The sequence below is a fragment of the Mastigoproctus giganteus genome, chromosome 9 (genome assembly GCF_048544385.1).
Source record: "Mastigoproctus giganteus isolate SK-2022 chromosome 9, ASM4854438v1, whole genome shotgun sequence".
NCBI lineage: Eukaryota > Metazoa > Arthropoda > Arachnida > Uropygi > Thelyphonidae > Mastigoproctus > Mastigoproctus giganteus.
The window spans coordinates 181,776,883-181,791,148 of NC_143583.1; the positions used below are offsets into that span (position 1 = coordinate 181,776,883).

Genomic DNA, 14,266 nt, shown 5'->3' on the forward strand with positions numbered 1-14,266 from the left:
GTCTGAAACTTTACGCACGCAAGGTTCCCACATGTCTCGAAATGTATTATGGAAACATAGGAATTCTTTAAATACATAATTCCTTTTCTCCTATCACTGCCAACCAAAGACGTTTTACACGAAAGTAGTGCACTTCTTCCTTGAGCAAATTTTAAATACAGGTTTTAACAATTCCATATTTATTTATTTTAAACTTCATTTCCACTTCAATACCAAGTAACTAAGCAGATCAATTGAGGTTAGTACTGTCAATTAAGCTCTTATTGCTATTTTCATTATTAAGTCGATTACATAACGGTACAATAAGATGCTCTATAAATCATCTAATATATACCACAATTCAATTGTATTTGCTTTCTTTGAGATATCTACTCAGTTAATACAGGATATGTAGCACTTTAAGCCATTATAATTTCCTTACCTGAAATTATAACCCATTCCTTTACTTTTAACTGCTGCTGCCTCTCTCTCTCTCTCTCTCTCTCTCTCTCTCTCTCTCTCTCTCTCTCTCTCTCTCTCTCTCTCTCTCATCATCCATTGTAGAACTCCATGAGCACTTCCTGCTATGGGTTCTTGTACCGTTAGCAGTATCATGTCATATAGTTAATTGGTTATATTTAGGTCTAGAATATTCTTTTCCCTAGTACTTTCACTGACACCGCTATAAATAACAATCATCTAGTTCATTTAAAAATTTTGTCAGCCATGTAGAGTTTCCTTCTTAATTGCTCAAATCAATTAGAGGCAAATTAAAATCACGAATAATAAGACATTCCCACATACTTGCCCATTCTCTCATTATACCTATGACATAGCGGAGATGGGGGAAACCCCTGGTGCCGTTAGACAACTAACACACTATACCTAAGACATACCACATTATACCACACATGCACACTTACTCTCACACCAGGGTCTCTGCAAGTGGGTAGGTGAGGTAAGCATCGCTTACAGGCGACAGTTCAAGAGGGCGTTGAAATTTTTTTCGATTTTGTTTTCTGATTGGTTAACGCTTATCAGCAAATTTTATTTTGCTTATTGGTGGCACATAGGAAGGCAGCGCTACTGACTCCCACTCTCATTACACCTAATATAAACCTTATTATACCACAGATATAAGCAGTGCAGAATTGGAATTTGTGTAAATATTCCAATTCTGCACTTCAAGGGGAATAAATTGTGTACAGAAAGGATAGACAGGATAGGAAGGGAGGAGTTATGCTGTTAGTTAAGAAATACATAAAATCTAAGAAAGTGCATCGAGTTGACATAGTGGACACTGCAATGATGAGTCAGTTTTGTGTGACATAGGCACTGGGAAAGCAACAATAAGAGTAGGAGTGTGACTCTAATGAGTACAATGAACAATTGTACAGAGAAATAGAGTGGGCCAGTAAATCAGAATGTCTAATAATGGTGGATTTTAACTTCCCAGATATTGACTGGAACTTGTGAGTTGGACACACACACACACACACACTAGGAAGACGTTTGTGAATTTACTGGATGATTGTTTCTGCAGAAGCATGTTCAAGAGGCAACCAGAGAGAGTATTACTCTTGATCTGGTTATCAGCAGTGATTATTCGTGCATTAAGAATTTGCACATAAAGGAACCACTGGATGACAGTGATCACAGTTTATTGATGTGGGATTTACTTAAAGATATTAACTACCATTAGGGGTAAAAGAAAGGTTTTCGCTTTCAAAGTGACTCAGTGGTCTCAGACAGTTTTTAAATTCTATACAGTGGACCTAACTGATGATGTCACCAACAGCAAATTCTAAATGGGAAGCATTCAAGGAATTAATCATAAAAGCTACTAGGCTTTTCATACCGATTAAGAAATACTGTTCAAGATTTAATTCTAAATGGATGGATGTCAGATAAACTAATGAGATTTGTGGCAGAGAAGAAAAATGCATGGGATGCATATAAATTATTAGGCAACACAGAAAAGCTTATGGTAGATATAAGCTAGTCTGCAATCAAGTCACAAAGGAGGTTAGGCAAGTGAAGGCAAATTACGAGAAATCTTTGGTAAAGTATGCTAAGAAAAAACAGCAAGGACTTCTTTACTTATATAAGCTTTAGAAGGAAGGGGATGAATCAGATTGGTCCACTTGATATAAATGGTTCAACTGTTGATGATCGTGCTCAGATAGCTGACAAACTCAATGAGTATTTTACATCTACATTCACAAATGAGGAATTCTGTAGGGAATTGGAGGACAGAAGATTATTAAACTCTAACAGGGAGTTTAACCTGAGATGGATGGGATCTATCCAATTATATTAAAGGAAGTAAGCAAACCTTAGACATAATTATGAGAGCATCCTTGGACTCAGGGGAAGTCACCATGAACTGGAGATGTGTGAATGTATCCCCCAATTCACATAGGGGGAATCAAAGGGTGACACTAGTAATTACAGACCTGTTAGTTTAGCTTCTATTTCAGGAAAAATAGCGAGTCACTGGATTATCCTGCAATGCTTAAAAAAGCATTGCAGGATAATCTAGATAAGACTGCAGTACTAATTCCGACAAAGCATGGGTTTGTTAAGGGAAAGTCTTGTCTGACAAATCTGATTGGATACTATGATGTGGTTACAAAGGAAATAATTCAAAAAATAATTTTGACATCATATACTTGGATTTCAGGAAAGCTTTTGTTACTGTTGCACATGGAAGACTACTGTACAAATTGGAGCAGTATGGCATTAAGGGCAAGTTGCTACAATGGATAAAAGGGTGGTTGAGTAGGAGGAGGCAGAGAGTGGTAATTAATGAATGCTGCTCCACTAATAACATTAGTCCACTAATGTTATTAGTGGAGTCTCCCAGGGTTTGGTGTTGGGCCCATTGTTGCTTTGTACATTTATCATTTATATTGATGAAGGAATATCAGGCATAATATCCAAGTTTGCAGATGACACTAAGGTTGGCAGGGTTGTTAATGACAGTAATGGCAGTGTGCTACTGCAAGAGGATCTAGAAAATTTGGGCAGATGGTCTGAGAAATGACAATTGAAGTTTAACATTGACAAATTCAAAGTACTGCACATGGGTAGAAGTAACCCCAGAAAAACATACCATCTGAGTGGTACTACACTTTGGGTGGTAGAAAATGAAAAAGACCTGGGAGTAATTGTGCAGTCAGATATGAAGTTTTCTGAGCAGTGCAGACAGGCTGCCAGAGCCGGTCATGGAGTTTTCAATGATATACAGAAATTTTGCTAGTAGGGAAAAGGAGGTGATTATCCCTTTGTATAAGGCAATGGTCAGGCCACACCTTGAGTACTGGGTACATGTCTGGAGGCCTCATTTTAGGACGGATGTAGAGTTTCTTGCAGAGAAAAGCTACAAGATTGGTGAGGGGAACAAAGGGGTCCTCTTACCAAGAAAGGCTTAAGTTCTGCAAATTGCACTGGATTTTCAAGGGGTGGTCTTGTCTAACCAGTCTTACAGGTTACTGTAATGCAGTGACCAAGGAACTGGATGCAAAAAATAATTTTTGATAATTTTGACATCATATACTTAAATTTCAGGAAGGCTTTTGATACTGTTGCACATAAAAGACTGCTGTACAAACTCAAGCAATGTGGCATTAAGGGCAGTCTTGTTGCTGCTATGGATAAAGGGATGATTAAGTGGAAGAAGACAGAGAGTAGTTATCAATGTAGTTCTCCACGATTCAGTGAGGGGTCCATTGTTGTTTTCAATATTTATCAGTGATACTGATGAAGGTATAACAGGCTTAATATCTAAGTTTGCAGTGGTACAAGGTTGGCAGGAGGGTTAACGACAATAATCAGAGTGAGTTACTGCAATAACATCTAGGAAAATTGGTTCAATGGGCTGATAAACGGCATCTGAAGTTTAACATTGACAAATGCCAGGTACTACACATGGGTAGCAGTAACCCCAGTGTAACTTATCAACTGTGTAGTACTACAGTCAGGGTAGTGGAGCATGAAACAAACCTAGAGTTAATTGTGCAGTCAGACATGAAATTCTGCGAGCAGTGCTGAGAGGCTGTCGGGACAGCTCAAGGGGTTTTGTCAGTGATATACAGAAACTTTCCTAGCATAGATAAGGAGGTGATTATCCCTTTATATAAGGTCAGAGTTAGGCCACATCTTGAATACTGTATACAGGTCTGGAAGCCTCACTTTAGGAAGGTTTGTTTGTTTTTTAGTTAGTTGTTGGTGCATCGGCTTCTGTGGCCATAATGCACCTCCCAAGGTTTTTGCAGTACTCTGATCCAAGCCCAAGGCAGGATTCGAACCCACGACCTTTGGGTTGCCAGGCAGGCACTTTATCCACCCGGCCCTTTAGGAAGGATGTAAATCTGCAAGAACGGGTACAGAGAAGGGCAATCAGATTGGTGAAGGGAACAAAAGGGTACTCTTACCTAGAAATCTTTAGTTTTGCAAGTGGCAGCGTCTCAAGACTAGGCATCTGCAGAGATATCTGATTGCGGTGTTTAACGACTTGAATGGAATGAGTAAGGTGGATGTTAATGGTATTCATTCCACTTGCTGAGACTATACGCATGAGGGAGCACAAATTCAAGTTGAAGAATGGTTGCAGGATAGATGTGCAGAAGTTTGCCTTCAGCCAGCGGGTGGTTGATTTTGAACAGGTTTCCATCTGTTGTTGTTGTGGAAGTGGACGGGTTGAATAAATTCAAGGGAGAACTAGACAAATTGTTGGAGGGTACGGATGGGTGAACTTGTTTCCCCCCCCCCCCCCTTTTTGGCTGATGCTATATATGCTTGCATTCTTGCATCATTTGCCATTACTACTACTACAATTTTAATCCACCAATAAATGACATTTATGTCCATTGTTCATCTATGTAATTTTATGTTCTCGGGAATAATACTGATATTTGTACTCGGGGAAAAATACTAATTTTTTTTTTTTTTTTTTTTCCCTGCTGTTGCAGAAATTCTTGGTCCATTTTTTTCCATTTTCTTGTATCATGATACAGTGTCTAATATCCACGTGAGTACCTGTGCAAACAATTAAACTGAAGGTATAATTACCTCAGTCTAACATTTTGTGAATTCTAAGGCACTGCATGTCTTCATTGATACTAACAAAACACAGAAATATTTACACTATCAGAAGTGCTGTTTTACCCTCACTCTTTACACGCACGCACACAGTCCATGCTTACATCTTTCTGTGTGTTTTGCACATTAATTGTTGTGAAAGAGATAAACTATTGCCATGACTGGAAAAAATAATTAGTCTTGCACTTTATTCAAGTCTCAATAATTTTACCTGAAGATTTAAATTAGGGTAAACCACCTGTTGGTCCTTTAGATAGAAAGGAAAGGCAGTTAAAAAAAAAGTCTTAAGTTTTTAAAACATTTTTATTATTTGGGAATAAATTACCACCCAACTGTACAGAACAAGAGAAATTATGTAAATTTAATCTGGCAGTGTTGTCAGATCAACTGACAGGTGCCTCTCAAATAACACCTTTGTGTCATCCCTTAATTAATAATTAAAAAACTTAGTATTTTTCTAATTTCCTTTATAGACAAACTTTTTACTCCAATATTTTTAAGTGGATTTTTGAATTATTAAAAAATTGCAAGAACCTGTCAGGTGGCCCATCACTATGCTTACAATTATTCTGCTTTTTGCTTGAAGAGTAACATTGGACCAGACAGGTGTTGAAGTTAAATTTTGAATTGCATCTTTATTATTTCAAGAAAATTTACTTTCCCTCTCCAACTAGTTCTATAATTATAGATTTACAGTTTCATATAAGTTGTCTTGGAAAGATTTATTATTCTTTTCAAATAACAAAGACAAGAAACCGAAACACAATATTCACTCATGATGTCTGCTACTTTATGGGTACATACACAGTTTCAAGTTATGTGTTTATTTATAAGGCAGCAAAGGAAGTAAGCAAACCCTTAGCCATAATTATGAGAGCTTCCTTAGACTCAGGGGAGGTACCCATGGACTGAAGATGTGCAAATGTGACCCCAATTCACAAAGGAAGATCAAAGGGTGACACAAGTAATTACAGACTTGTCAGTTTAACTTTTGTTCCGGGGAAATTAATGGAGGCACTGGTTAAAGAAGCATTGCTGCATCATCTAGACATAGATCAATTATAGTTTGGACACAGCATGGGTTTGTTAAGGGGAAGTCTTGTCTGACCAATTTGAATGGATACTATGATGTGGTCAGAAAAGAACTGGATCCAAAGAATAATTTTGATATCATATACTTGAATCTTAGGAAGGCTTTTAATACTGTGCACATGGAAGACTGCTGTGCAAATTGGAGCAGTGTGGCAATAAGGGCAAGTTGCTGCTATGGATACAGGGATGGTTGAGTGGGAGAAGACAGAGAGTGGTAATCAATGGACACTGATTTTCGTGGACCAATATTATTAGTGGTGTCTCTCCCCCCAGGTTCACTGTTGGGTCCATTGTTGTTTCTTGTATTTATTATTGATGATATATCAGGCTTAATGTCTAAGTTTGCAGACAATACAAAGGTTGCTGGTTTGTTAATGATACTAATGACAGTACTCTACTGCAACAGAATCTAGAATAGTTGAGCAGAGAGGTGACAACTGAAGGTTAACACTGACAAATGTAAAGTACTGCATATGTGTAGTAGTAACCCCAGAGTAATGTATCAAAAGGACCCGGGGATAATTGTGCAGTCAGATATGAAGTTTTCTGAGCGGTGCAGATGGTCTGCAAGAGTAGCTCATGGTATCTCTCTCTCTCTCTCTCTCTCTCTCTCTCTCTCTCTCTCTCTCTCTCTCTCTCTCACACACACACACACACACACAACAGAAAAAAATAAATGTGCAAGTGTGAAATTTTGCATACTTAGTCTTTGAAAATGAAAAATGGAAGAAACTTAAGACTGCTAAAATGGTTTTTTTTTTTTTTTTTTTTTTATTTATTTATTAAAAACTGATGTTACAAACAAAAATTAATGCAATCCATTAAAGATTTAATACTGGTACTGTTGAAGCAGAATTCAGAAAAAAAGACCTAAAATGTTTTTCCAAAATTCAAAAGAAAGTTGGTAACCTATAGAAATATAAGTGTATGTTTGAAATTTCATGTGGTTAACAGTCTTCAGTCCTTTTAAAGTAGAAAAGAGAAGAGACTAACATTCATATTTTATGTATAAAACATTTTACCTTTAAATTTTCAGCAGAATTAGTATTTTTGTTTCTTTTTTTGTTAAATAAAAGATGTGAAACATACAGCATTTTTTTATATTTTTTTAATTAAAAAATAGAAAATTACAAGTATTGCAATTCATTAAGAAAAGAATGGAATACTGATACTGTAAGAGCAGAATTTAAAACTTCTTCCTAAATTAAAACGAAATTTGGTCACCTGTCAAGTGACCCACCACTATGTTTATTGCCAATTGGGGCAACACCACAGCAAGGTTAAGGAAGGGTTGAACTTATATCTAGTTGAAACCAGGTGCCTTTTTTTTCTTTTTTTTTTTGAAAGATTAATGCTGAATAATCCTAGCTTCTTTGCATTAATTTTCCTTTATTAATATGAACAGAACAGCAGTTGTGTGGGTACAGTGCTGAGGAAAACTATTGATAGAAACTGTCTGAGTGGTAGTGATTTGGAAAGGAAAGAGAAATATGATAAAATAATGCTGTAGGATGGAAAGAAAATCACAAGTGAAAAAAAAAAACAGTTCAGAGAAACAAAAGGATAAAAAAAAAGAGAGAGAAATTTGAACTTTCAATTATTAAGGAATTATTAATAGTTTATTTTAAGTTTTTTATTTTTAACTGTTAAGTAAAAAATCTACATGTGTTCATTCACTTCACCAAACAATTGCACCAAATCAACATAAACAATGAGCCTGTCTTCTAGTAAGCACAGAACTCATTTAAACAGTCAGATGGTGGTTTTATTGCCATGCCCCAGACCTTTTGTGTGTGCACTTAATTTAATTTCTTTAACTTGTTAAAGAAATTAAGTACTCACACAAAAGATCTGTTTAGCAGAACAAAATAACCTTATTGTGATTATACAGAGAAGAAACTGAAATGTTTTCAGAGAATTTCTCATAGTAACTAAGTTTGCATTATAAAATTACTAAAAGACTTTCTGAATTACAGTGAAAATAGCATTACCTGAAATTGCGTACAGTCTTTTTCTTAGCAGGATCAGTTTCTCTAACAATCTGCAGGTCTGATCGCCTATAATCAAAAATGTAAGAAAGGAATGTAACAAAATTATATATTATCTGCAGTAGCAACAGCTGCAACTTTAAATCATTAAAACTTCATAGCATATTTTTTTCATAGCATATATTTTAGGGGCTTAGAGGGGAACAGGTATCCTGTGTGTTATCAGACACTCAGCCTAAAACACTGATGGATCCAATATCTCTCTATTACAGAAGATTTAGGAGAAGTCCGGTTGGCCTGCCTCCCTAAAATCCACTCATGCACACCTTCTCGATGGTAAGCCCTGTTACGTCACTTAGGTGGCAACGAACGTGTAGAGTGGTTCTCTTCAAGACGCCTGGTCAGCGTGAAGAGGAAAAGACCAAACCCTCCAGCAATGACAGCACAACAATACAAATGGCCCTCAGTCCCCAGCAGCTTTCACTCTCCCTCTTACGGCAGCGAGAGGATCAGAGTGGAAGCAGAGGGTGCTAAGAATCTCTGGGTACGACCAGGCTGCCATGCACGGAAATTGAACTTGGCCTGTTATAACGTACGATCACTCATCGGTGAAGACAGGATATTAGAGCTGGAAAAGGAATTAGAAAATGTGAATTGGAATATCATCGGTTTGGCTGAAACAAGAAGAAGAAATGAATCACTTATAAGTTTATCAAGTGGAAATCTGCTGTACACCAATGGAAACAGTGAAAGGAGTGAAGGTGGAGTTGGGTTTCTGGTCCATAAAGATTTTAAAAACAACATTTTGGAATTCAAAAGTACATCACCAAGGGTGTCAAGACTAATACTCAAGATTTCTAAGAGGTACAAGCTAAAGATTATAACGATTTATGCACCAACATCGAGCCATGATGATGAAGAGGTTGAAGAAATGTACACTGAAATTGAGAGTCTTCTAGATGAGCAGAAAACCCACTACACTATTATTATGGGGGACTTCAATGCTAAGGTTGGAAAAAGGCAAAACAGCGCAGAAAGAGGAACTATAGGAAATTTTGGAATTGGTGAAAGAAATAAAAGAGGTGAAAGACTTGTGGAATTTGCAGAATCTCAAGGAATGTCAGTAATGAACACTTTTTTCAAGAAAAGGGTGAACAGAAAGTGGACATGGAAGAGTCCAAATGGATTAACAACTAATGAAATCGACTTCATCCTCACTAACAGAAGATATATTGTGACTGATGTTACCGTCCTGAATAAGGTAAATGTTGGAAGTGATCACAGAATGGTAAGATGTACACTTGATATAGATGTAGGAAAGGTAAGGAAAAAACTGACTCGAGTAAATAATACAAAGGTCTTTGAGATAACAGAAGAGGAGAAAAAGCAGTATGTACTGGAACTTAAGAACAAGTATGAGCTTCTGCAGACTGCTGAGGACCAAGATATCGACGAGGAATATTACAACTTTTTGAAAGTGATAAAGCCCAAGAAACCTATAGGGAAACAGAAATCCAAAGAAGAAAAAATTAGTCAAGAAACACTTGTCATGATGAACCAAAGACGACAAATGAAGAGCAAGAAAAACACTGACAGGGAGAAAATTGAGTATACTGAGTTATGCAAAGCCATTAGAAAGAGACTCAGAGAGGACATAAGAAGATTTAACACGAGAAAAGTAGAACAAGCATTAAGGGAAAACAAAGGATTTAAATCAGCAGCCATGAGCAGTAATACAGAAAGACAAATGATACTGAAACTGAAGAATAGCGATGGTGTACTTATAAACAGCAGAGAAGGCATAATTCAAATAGCAGAAGACTACTATAAAGAGTTATACAAGGAGCGAGGGAATGATACCAGCAGTGGGGAAGATGGATTGCAAAGTAGCAACACATACGACATACCCGATATTCTTCCTGATGAGGTAGAACATGCATTGAAGAAAATGAAGAATCGGAAAGCCCCGGGGGAAGATGAAGTTACTGTAGAGTTGTTAAAATTGGGAGGAAGAGACATAACACAAATACTGGCAAGGCTCTTCACAAAGTGCATTAGAAAAGGTGCGATGCCTAAGCAGTGGATTAATGCAATCATAGTTTTGCTGCATAAGAAAGGAGATAAATCAGAAATTGGAAATTATAGACCAATTAGCTTGTTATCCCATATCTACAAGTTGTTCACAAGGGTCATTACTAACAGATTAGAAAGAATACTTGATGAGAATCAACCGAAAGAGCAAGCTGGCTTTAGGACAGGATTCTCAACTATGGATCACCTTCACGTAATATCACAGCTAATGGAGAAAGCAAATGAATATAAAACACCATTATGCCTGGCATTTGTGGATTATGAAAAGGCATTTGACTCCATACAGCATAAGGCAATGTTTCGGGCACTGGAAAGACAAGGCATAGATACTCCATATATTATGATTTTGAAGAAAATATATGAGAGTGCTACATCCTTTATTAGACTAGACAAAGACAGTAGCAAATTTAAAATCGAGAAAGGAGTTCGACAAGGAGACACAATATCTCCGAAGCTGTTTACTGCTGCCCTTGAGGAAGCTTTCAGAAGATTAGAATGGTCGCAGAAAGGAGTCAATGTGAACGGAGAGTACCTAAACCATTTACGATTTGCAGATGACATTGTGTCATAAGCCACGATCCCAAAGAATTAGAGGAAAATCTTAATCAGTTATGCACAGTTAGTAAGGATTTTGGACTAAAGATGAATATGGCTAAAACAAAAGTAATGATGAACAAGTATGCCACGGAAAGGGAAATAATGATTGAAGGAGCAGTAATTGAAAAGGTGGAGTCATATACTTATCTGGGACAAGTTATTAGCTGTAATAATGATAAATGGCTGGAAGTCAAGAGAAGAATAAATTTTGGATGGATAGCATTCAGGAAATATAGTCACATACTGAAGAGCAATATCCCAGTTTGTCTGAAACGTAAAATAATGAATCAATGTATACTCCCCACCATGACTTATGGAAGTGAAACTTGGGCACTCACCAAAAGAATGGAAGAGAAGCTAAGAACTACACAGCGAAGAATGGAACGAATTATATTGGGAATTAGACTGTTAGATAAGAAGAGAAACACATGGATTAGGCAGCAAACTCAAGTAAAGGACATTCTTATCAAAACTAAAGAACTAAAATGGTCTTGGGCAGGACACATAGCTCGAAGACATGATGACAGATGGACTAAGAAAATAACAGAATGGTACCCAAGAGGAGCTAGAAGAAAACCTGGAAGACAAAGGCGGAGATGGATAGATGAAATCAATGAGTTTTTGAGTAGTAAATGGATGATCAGTGCTCAAAACAGAAGGAACTGGAAAGTTGCTGGAGAGGCCTTCATCCTGCAGTGGATTGAAAATGGCTGATGATGATGATGAGCATATTTTTACAATAATAGCATCAGACTATGTGTCTGAAAAATGAACATACAGAATAAAATTGAAAGCATTAACATATTTTATATACACAGCAGTAGTAGTAGCAGCAGCACTGTTAAAAGAGCACCCAGGTGTTCTTATAATCTAGACTGCGAGGCCCCCTACTGTGTAGGTTATGGAAACAGGAGTATACTCCCTACTGAGAATGATCATAAAAATTACTGGGCTAATTTTTCAAGGTGCAAGGAGAAACATTCCCTCTCCCCAAGACCAGCAAATACAGGAACTCCTATCATGGTACCCAAGGAGATAGTCCATCCTCAGGCCACAGGGACATTGAGGAGCTTCACTCTCTGAATGGAATGACCACTACCCTGACACTATTAATTAAAACCACAAAACATTCAACAATGCACCCATCATTTTCTTCATATTGTAGAGGGCAAAAGAATATAACTGCCCAAGCCAGAATAGGAATATTCTTCCCTACACTAGTTTCATCAGATGCTGACAATGCAAAAAAACAATGGGACTGGAAGAACCACAGCATGTGCTCTCCACTAATGGAGTTTCTGTTTACACAGGTATTAACCTGAAACACCCATCCTATTCAGCAAGGACATATGTAGGCAGCTCCAGCAGAGACTAGGTTTGCTCACTTTTAGGTCAAAGCACCAACCTGCAGGAAAACTGATGCTAAAATGAAGAGCCCAACATCATTTTAGAGCAAAATTCATGTTTTACCCTGCCAAAATCAGATGCTCTCACTAGGCAATGCAGGAGCTGAGCCAGAGAATGAAATTCACCAGGCAACTGGAAGAGAGGGGAATTTCATTAATCCATTCATGTTCATCATTTAAATGATATATCAGTTGGCAAACAAAGTTATAGTCCCTCCCACCATTTTACATTAACGGTGGCATTTCATCAATAAAAGAATTTGAGGAATTTATGGAAGGTATGTACAAGGGTTGATTAAAAATAAGAAAAAATTCTAAATAGTTTTTCTTACCTACTGGCACCTACCTTCGCCTAAAAATGCACAAATGTAGAGCAGTCTACTACACATGCATTTGATATGGCAGTAGCTCAAAAATACTAGTCATTTTTTCTTATATCATTATGCTGATATATGCAAAGAACAGTACAATGTTCTTAAATTTTGCTAACAAAAGTGGAACAGCAGGATCATTAAAACACTTTGCTGAGTAAGGTGGATGCTGCATAAGAAAAATTAATCTAAAACACTAAGAAAATTACTAATTTACATCCCAAATGATTGTTGCAGTGTAGATACCAAAGAAAAAACACACCTTGATTGTATTTAGAATGTATAAGAAAAAGGTGCAAAACAATCTGAAATCACAAATTTACTCACTTTGTATACCACATTGCATTGAAATTGATAGAAACAATTTTAGAAGCACTTATAAAAATGTATCAAGCTTGATGACACAATCTTGTTTCCTTTATAACTAGTGCTTTTGCTAGATTTTTTTTTTTTATTTTTTAACTAAAATGCAAAAAAAGACAAATGATGGAATGCAATTAAATGATGTTTTGAGAAAAAAATGTGGTTGTTTATAATGAATTAATTGCAAATAACAATAATTAAACCATACAAATTGCTATTGTCTAACCTAATATTGTTAATGCAAACCTATTATGCTTCATTAGGTTGCTTTCCATAGCAACCTAATACAGCATCAGCCAAAAAAAAAAAAAAACCTGTCAATTTCACCCATCTATTTGCTCCAAAACTCTGTCTAGTTCTTCCTTGCATTTATTTAATCTATCAACTTCCACAATAACAGATGGAAGTATGGTCCAACAATCAACTACCCACTGGCTACAAAAGCAAATTTCTGCACATCTATTCTACAACTGTCTTTCCTCAATTTGAATTTATGGCCCCCTCAGGTTTGTAATCTGAACAAGAGGAAGAATCCCATAGACAGAGCCTGCTCAACCCATTCAAGGCCTTATACACCTCAATCACACCACCTTGCAAATGCCTAGTCTCCAGATGCTGTAATTTGCAGAACTTAAGCCTTTCTTGGTAAGAGCACCCCTTTGTTCTGCTCACCAATCTCCTTGCCCTTCTCTGTGCTTGTTCCAGCAGCTCCACATCCTTCCTAAAATGAGGCTTCCAGACCTGTATGCAATCTCAAGGTGTGGCCTGACCATTGCCTTATACAATGGGATAATCACCTCCTTATCCCTGCTAGCAAAATTACTGTATATCATTGACCCCATGAGCTGTCCTGGAAACTTGTCTACATTGCTCAGCGAACTTCATATCTGACTGCACAATTTACTCCTAAGTCTTTTTCATTTTCACTACCCTGAGTATAGTACCACACAGTTGGTATGTTACTCTGAGGTTACTGCGACCCATATGTAGTACTTTAATGTTAAACTTCCACTGCCATTTCTCATCCCATCTACCTAACTTTTCTAGATCCTGTTGCAGTAGCATACGTCATTAACCCTGCCAACCATTGTATCATCTACAAACTTCTGCCTTTGCTTGCCTGACCTCCATTGAGACTAGTTTATATCTACCATAGGCTTCTGTTATGTTATTTAGTTTTTAGGAGCATTAGCAACTAAGGCCATATTGCTCCGGGATATGCGGTGGTCATTCCCTGACCTTTCCGCATCCTCCGTATTTGGTGGTGACGGGCTTG

General features: G+C 37.2%; 1 protein-coding gene across 1 annotated transcript in view; it reads right to left on the minus strand.

Moving 5' to 3' along the window:
- LOC150080926 (protein NDRG3-like) overlaps window positions 1-14,266 on the minus strand; it is a 274,856-nt gene that overhangs the window by 131,083 nt on the left and 129,507 nt on the right. Inside the window, exon 9 of the mRNA XM_090380617.1 lies at window positions 8,166-8,231. Within this exon, the coding sequence (XP_090236743.1) occupies window positions 8,166-8,231 (66 nt within the window). The remainder of the gene's footprint in view (window positions 1-8,165; window positions 8,232-14,266) is intronic.